The 8,041-nt window shown below is 36.5% G+C and overlaps 1 protein-coding gene across 1 annotated transcript; it reads left to right on the top strand.

Annotated features, from left to right (window-relative positions):
• Positions 1–5,298: 5,298 nt before the first annotated feature.
• On the top strand, positions 5,299–7,625 carry LOC116171419 (tudor domain-containing protein 1-like). Its single transcript, XM_031488255.1, has 2 exons — positions 5,299–5,429; positions 5,519–7,625. Exon 2 carries the CDS (start codon positions 5,611–5,613, stop codon positions 7,597–7,599), a length of 1,989 nt encoding a protein of 662 aa, XP_031344115.1. The 5' UTR covers positions 5,299–5,429; positions 5,519–5,610; the 3' UTR covers positions 7,600–7,625.
• Positions 7,626–8,041: the final 416 nt, after the last annotated feature.

Genomic DNA, 8,041 nt, shown 5'->3' with positions numbered 1-8,041 from the left:
TGACGGTGAATTATCTCGGAAGTTGAGAGTTCTTAAAATATTTATTTTTGTGCCTGTGATTTAACCAAGAAACAGTTATACTGCGGAAGTGAAATTTCGATTTTTCTTACAGATGAAACGATACATACAATTAACTGCCATTGCCAATATGTAAATACTGTAAATAGCTAAAACAGTTAACACTTACTTAATATGTTTATGTAAGACTGTATTCATCAACTACAATAGTTTAGGTTTATTTCGTCCATCAACCATTTTTTTTTAAATAGTTCATTACGATTTGTATATATGTAAAGAATTTCTTTTTGTCAGTAAAGCGCTTACGAATAAAAATTTTATTTTGGTTTTATATTCTGTCGTATTAATCGATTGTAAATTTGCCACCTGTGTTCAAATTTTATAAAAGTTTAGTAAATATTAAACCTATATTAAGTAGTTTCTATCGTCAGTACTTCCCTTTTCCTTTTTTATCATTTGTCTCTTACCATTGTTTAAATACTTTATTTAAACAATGCCCTTACATCATACTGGGGTTGCATTCACCCACCTCTGAATCCAGTCCATCTCCAAAGTTAAAACATAAACCAATCACAAGGTACAAAAAGCGAAACAAAAACGCCAACAAACTACGTTTCAACATCAAAGCGGCCATCATCAGAGAACCACAAACAATTGCTGGCACTTGAGTGCCAGCCAATATTCGTAACTATTTCAAAAGGCAATTGCGCAGTTTGCCTCATTTGTAAACGCCCTCTGTATTTGTGTTTTGTGGTAAAAAATGATAAGTATTTTGTTGTGAATATCTCGATAACGCAATATGCCTTATCGACGTCCTGGTCGGACCCAAAGTCAATATAGCACTATTAGTCCAGGCTATATAATATTTTTGTACGAAAAAAATTAGTTGCCGGGCGAAACTGGGTTTACAGGCAGGTGAATGAATAGAATTTGGGAAAAAATAATTAAAACAGCTGAATTTTTCCGCGAGTGAAGTCACGTACGGGAGTTGAAAGGGGTGGAAAGTGGTATTTTGCAAATTGTGGTAAAACTATTGATTTTAGACGAAAATGTTAAATGTTCCCCCCGTTTTTGCCGCTTTTCTTGAAATTTTTCTATTGGAATAATATTTTTTTATTTTTGATTATTAAAATGTAAGTTGTTACGAAAATTTTGCTACTCTGCGCACCTCTGTACGATGAAAAAAAATAGATTTTTCATTCTCTTGAAAAAGAGGTGATTTTTACAGAAATCGTGAGATCTTGGAAACGGTTCAACTTTATGGGCCCAAACAATTATCTTCTGTTCTATCATAAAACAGGTTATGTTACCTCCAAATTTCAAACCCCTACGACATTTTTTTCGCAAAAATAAACAAAAAAACAGTTTACCGGTTTTTCTATGAAAATTGGAGGTTATGTGAAAATAGTGCAGATACAAAAGTTGCTTATTTTTTTAATCTCTATAACTTTTACATTTAACATTTTCGTCTAAAATCAATAGTTTTGCCACAATTTGCAAAATACCACTTTCAACCCCCGTGATTTCACCCGCGGAAAAATTCAGCTGTTTTAATTATTTTTTCCCAATTTCTATTCATTTCACCTGCCTGAAAAACCCGGTTTCGCCCGGTAACTAATTTTTTTTGAAAATAAATCATTTTAGAGCTATTTAGCCTGGACTATATACGGTATAGTGCTATTTTGACATTAGCAAACTTACACAAAAGGAGGATTTGAGTAAACTTTGAAGGGCGTAAGTTAAAATAACAATCGTTATATGACGTTAAGCGATGACAGAGGTATCCGAAATGACTAAGGTTTTGAGAACTATCATAATAAAACTAAATAGGTACCTAGGTACGTACTACGGAGAAATGTACTGTACATGTAGCCGTCTTTTGTGTCGCCCAGCAGGTATAAATGGGTCGGTCCTTTTTAAAACGAATAACAAGTTGAACGTGACTAATATTAAAGCAAATTAAAATAAAATTCGTATTAAATTCGTGGATAATTTTTATCTGTGGTACTGCTAATAAACATCTAATGAACTGCAAAATTTCGTCGTAATCGGTCCATTCGTTTTTGAGATATCGTGCTAACGGACAGACAGACTCGCTAGGAGCTCGTTAATAATTATAATAGACACATTGATTATGTGAACTACACCTGGTAATATTCATTTGTAATGATACCTACTTTATCAATTTCGGAGGTATCCGCATGGTGTGATGAAATTCAAAATGGAGATGTCCGATGTGTAGAATAAAGTCGTTAAAACAACCAACAAAAACATCAAACATCTTTTCGCCGTAGTTTTCATAATTTTACAAAATGTGACACAAGATTATTTCAAAGACAAAATAGTTCAGGGAATAGAGGGTTTTAACTTGCAAAATTTAGTTGTTCCAATTTCTTTTGCATGTCATAGACAGTCATCTGGAGGTTAAGAATCTAAGATTTCAACCTCCCACCCCTTGTGCTTCCCCCGTACCACCCCCAAAACCCCTGAAATTTGGTTGGTTTCTTGGTTTTTCAATCATATCTGTTGAACTCAAGCGTTTTTGAGTATTTTATTTTAATTTCAAACTGACATAACATTACAAGCCTACTAGCTATTACAAATATTCGTGCTTGCCTTTTTAACATTAAACATAAATATAAATATCCATCAAAATATGACTCAACAATATCTTTTTAATGGTTTACTTTAGAAAAAAATATTGTCATCAGAAATTATACACCATAAAATTCTACACAACTTTGATATACACTACTTTTTTGTGAAATGTTTATTAAAAACGATATAGAGCATCAGAGTTGCTTATATTTTTAACAATTCTGAAATTTGTATGTAGATGTTTTAACCAAATTGTATATTTTATCTCAATAATTAAGAGTTTATGAGAAAATATCTTGAATTTATCGTGGTATAAATCCCTCTACCCTGCACCCTTACCAAAGGGGATGCATAATAATGAAACTTGCAACCCTTGCTAGTGAGGATATTTGAATCACTGTGAGATTGTAGCGCTTTCTAATATACTTTTGAAATTAAAAAATTATCTCACTTCAGTTCAGTTTCACCCCCTCCCCTCGCGCGGTAGGAATAGATATTTAAACGCTCTTGTGGCGATTGTGAAGTTAGTCAGAGAGTACAACGCTTATTATATATGTTTTCTATTCCTCTTTAAATATCTATTCCTACCGCGGTTGGGGGGAGGGGCGGGGGGATGAAGGATTTGAAGGATGAAGCTGAACTGAAGTGAGATAATTTTTTTGTTTCAAACGTATATTAGAAAACCCTACAATCTCACAGTGATTCAAATATCCCCACTAGCAAGGGTTGAAAGTTGAATTATTATGCATCCCCTTTGGTAAGGGTGCAGCGTAGGGGGATTTATACCACGATAAGTTGAAGATATTTTCTCATAAAACTCTTAATTATAGAGATAAAGTATAAAATTTGGTTAAAACATCTACATACAAATTTTAGAATTCTTAAAAATATAAGCAACTCTGAAGCTCTATATCGTTTTTAATAAACATTTCACAAAAAAGTAGTGTATATCAAAGTTGTGTAGAATTTTATAGTCTACAATTTCTGATAACAATATTTTTTTGTAAAATGAACCTATAAAAAGATATGATTGAAAAACTAAAAAACCAACCAAATTTCTTTGGTTTTAAGGGTGGTACGGGGGAAGCACAAGGGGTGGGAGGTCGAAAACTTGGATTCTTAACCACCATCCGATATTCTTTCATGACATGCAAAAAAAATTGGAACTATATACTTCTCGTTTTGCAGGAAATGGTCCATTTTCAGTCTCTATTTCCTGGACTAGAAATATTTACCATATTTATAATGTTATAATTAAAATTGTCATCGTTTTTTGTAAGTACAAGAACTCTGTATCTGAGCTCTTCAGCATGCTGTTTCAAATATCTTTATGGGTATCTAGGTAAAACTTCTAGAATGTATCAATTTTAATTTTTAATCTCCTCAAGGTATGTGTACTTTTTAACTCTGTAAATTTCATATATCTGTAACCGATGTTATAGCCAGAAGATGACCGTTGGTCGAAACTAGTCGCTTTTACGTCTTGTCCATTATGGTTTGGAAGGTTTTGTGTTTTTGTTGGTTATTTTAACGACTTTATCATTTTCAGCAGCATTAGACCTTATCGAGTTAATAATTTTTAAAATTAAACAAATATGGCAAAGGAGTTTTTAGGTATATGGCTATGGCTTGAAAATGCGTATTAATTATATGGCTCAAGCTATGTTCATTTTTAATTCATAACAAGATGTCAAAAGGCCCCCCCCCCTTATTTTTTAACCTACACTACCAATTTTCGAAATCCCATCTGCAAAAATTGATAAAGAATCCACCTGCAAAATTTTATCGCAATGGGTCCATTCGTTTTCGCTATCGAACAGACCGACAGACACCGCAAAATTATGATGGTGCTGATGCTTGTTGATTTAAATTCAAATTTATTCTCTGGTCCTACTATGCATTTACACATCTACTTATATTATGTATTCTGGTGGCTTTTGGACAACTTTGCTAAATGCATAATTAATCTTTGAAAAGATAAGCATTTATTCAAAATCGGCTTATTATATGTTTTCAATCACTGTATGTATCAGAAATAAAGCAGAAAATATACAAATCTGGAATGTGTATTATGTATTGTTGGTGGTCTATTTGCAATAAAATTGTCTACCCGGCCGCCTTTCTGTATAATGATTATGTGTACGTACAGCTCTGATTATACATAGGCATTGAATAAGTAATTACTTATTCAATATTATGTTATAAAACAGAAAAGATTGCACTGGACATTAGGACAGTGAAAACAACCACAAAACCTGAAGAAGACTAGACCAAAAATCCGATCAAGACGAATGCAGATATAAAAGAAAAGAAGAATTGGAAGGACAAAGCAAAGATATGGCACAACCTAAATCAGTTTAGAGCCATTATGGCCTGGAATAGAATTTTTAATTCATTCCTTTAGTGATACGTATGATGTGTCGCCTAATCTCCAGGATGAAATAACAATCGGTTGAGCTTTGGCGGGAAAACAAGTAGGCATAGTTATTTCCTGTCCATTTTTTACGATATTTGGGTCTTGCTTTATTGTTAATGCCGTTCGAATGGACCAAGAAGAACTCCAAGCAAGCAACGAGATTTTTTATTGGAGACTGTATAATTTTGTATGTGATTTTTCTGTCGAAATAATTTATTTGATTACACTATTTTTAAATTTCCCGCTCAAATTTTGCACTGCGTAAAGTTGGCTGTTCTGTTTCTCACCTCTTGAATCTTGATCTCGATGCAGTCTTTTGCATTGCTTGAAGCGGCAATATTTTGAGCTTCTCCTGAGAGTAAAACCAACGAATTTAAATTGAGAAAGCTTTATTTAGGTAAGTTCCATAAGCTAATTAACGTTGTACTCATTTTCATTGACTGACTACTGTGGATAATCGGTGTAATTCTTTTTTTTTATGTTAAGGTGAAGGTCACCATTTTACTTCTAACCGTTATCATGAATTAGCGAAGCATATTATTCGATTTAAAGATTGACGATTTTCTCTTATATTCACAATGGAGGCAAGCAGTAATAATACAATGTATGTGACCTATGTTGAAAAGCATGGAGCTTTCGTAAAGGTATGGGGTCAGGTGGACAAACACTATCCTATTTCGATTGAGAATTGCTTAGGAGAATTAAAGCCACAGTTTGACGAAGGGCACTACGCACTGGCATCACCTGCTAGCATTCAAATTGGCCTGATGTGCTGCGCGAAATACAAAGATGAAATGTATTATCGAGCCAGAGTAACTAACGTCAGTTCGTTATACCAGAACTTTGTGGAAGTCCACTTTGTCGACTATGGGAACAAGGACATTGTGCCGACCTCGGTTTTACGAAGCGGTGCAGAGTTGTCAAATATACTGGTGACGGTTCCTCCACAGGCCCACGAGTTCGTTTTGGCCAATGTCACGCATGTCGGTCACGCGTGGGAGGCACGTACAATCGCGCTGATCAGTGACGAGATTCGGTATATGAACTTACAGTTTATACCTGTCCAACAGATTAACCCCTATCTCACGTTGATTAAGCTGTTTAAAAATGGGGAAGACTACGCTCTTTCTTTGTTTAATCGAGGGTACGTTTTGTGCATGGCTAATGTTTCTCAGACTATGATTTTGCAAAGTATAAACTCGACTCCGCCACCTACGGTTAACCAAACACGTGTAGCTTTACCACCACCTCAAATACCTCCAGGGATACCAACACAAATGCCTCAGGTGGCCGTTCCGGTCGCAGCACCCTCCCAACCGACCTTACCTGTGCAAAACACAACTACACTCCTAACATTCAAAGGACATACAATTACCCCCGGAACGGACCACCAAGTATACGTCTCCTATGTTTCGGACGGACCCTGCCACTTTTCCGTGCAACTGCAGAGGCTAGAAGAAAACCTGGCGAAGCTAATGCGCGAGCTGAATCGAATGGAGCTGCAACCTCTGGAAGAGCACCCCCTACCGGGCACGGTCTGTTTAGCCAAATGTGTAGAAGACAACAATATTTGCCGAGCCGTCATTACAAGTATGTCGAATAATGAAGCCAAAGTTTTCTACGTGGATTTCGGCAATACTGAAGTAGTGGCAAACGAACGACTATTCCAAATACCCTTAAAATTTGTGATTATGAAAGTGATGTCGACACGCTACGCCTTGGCGGGCTTAGAAAACACTACCGTTACCTTGGAAATGAAATGTGCCTTTAAGGAATTTGTTAGTGACAAACTGTTGAGAATGCACAGTCTTCCTCCCCCAGCCAAGTTCGGCTTACCCCTCTGTCATCTTTGGGATGAGAAGCAAAACAATGCCTTAGATGTCATGAGAAAAGTAGCCTTACTGGCCTACCCCGAATCGACCACTCTCACTCGCGGATTCTGCCAGGAAGTCATTGTCAGCTACGTCTACAGCTGCAGCCATTTCTATGTGCAGCTAAAATCGAAAGAGGAAGATCTAAGAAGACTGATGGAGGAATTACAAGCCATCGGCCCTCAAGCGCACCCAATGAAACTCTCGGAGGCAAAAACTGGCCTGCCGTGTTTTGCACTCTTCGACACAGACGGTCAATGGTACCGGGGCGAAATTATAAGCTTAGAAGGTGACATAGTCAAAGTACGTTACGTCGATTACGGTAACGAAGAACTAGTTAACATCATCAACCTGAGGATACCGTCGGGAGATATGGTCACCGTTCTCAGACCCCAGGCTTTGGAGTGTTGCCTCAACGGTTACCAGAACATGTCGGACGACGTTGAAAGAGACACCATTTTGGAAGAGCTTATTTTGGAGAAGGAATTCTCGATGAGAGTCATCGAAATGCACTCCAACCGGGCGCTGGTGGATTTGATTGATAGCTCTCGTTACAATGTTGGATCTTTGCTGCTAGAGAAGCTCGCATTGGCCCGGTCACAAGTTAGTCCCTTGCTGATACAGGATAGTTATCAGATCGAGCCGAGAAAACGTCAGAGTCCGAATGAGAAGTATGAGAGAAAAAATTCACGGTAAGTACATACACAACTTGGCAAAAAATCATTTCTCACTTCTCAAAATTTTGTCATTGATTGTGCTTGTTGCATTTTGATTTTTATTGAGCCAAAACTCAAAACATGAAGTTAGCTTAGTTCTAACTGCTATTTTGGACCAGAGAGACCCAATGTCTTCATCTTGATCCCAATTTGTTTGAGGAAACCGTTAAAAGGAAGAGACAAAGAAAATTAGCTTTGTTGGCAACCGATATTTATGTGAACACGTTAAAAAAAATGGATTGCGCATGCGCAGACCGCAAACCTAACTGCAGTGTGCAGTTTGAAAGTGCAAGAAAATTCACAGTGACTTACACTGATTATTTCTGACTTATAGAAGCAAATGGCGTACATGCGCAAATCAGTTGTCTGATTTGTAATGAATGTTTTCTTTTTAAAGAAAGGAAAACTGAGAGCATATTTCC

This window comes from Photinus pyralis, unplaced genomic scaffold, assembly GCF_008802855.1.
Source record: "Photinus pyralis isolate 1611_PpyrPB1 unplaced genomic scaffold, Ppyr1.3 Ppyr1.4_LG5, whole genome shotgun sequence".
Classification (NCBI taxonomy): Eukaryota; Metazoa; Arthropoda; class Insecta; order Coleoptera; family Lampyridae; genus Photinus; species Photinus pyralis.
This window is presented reverse-complemented; position numbering and strand designations above follow the sequence as displayed.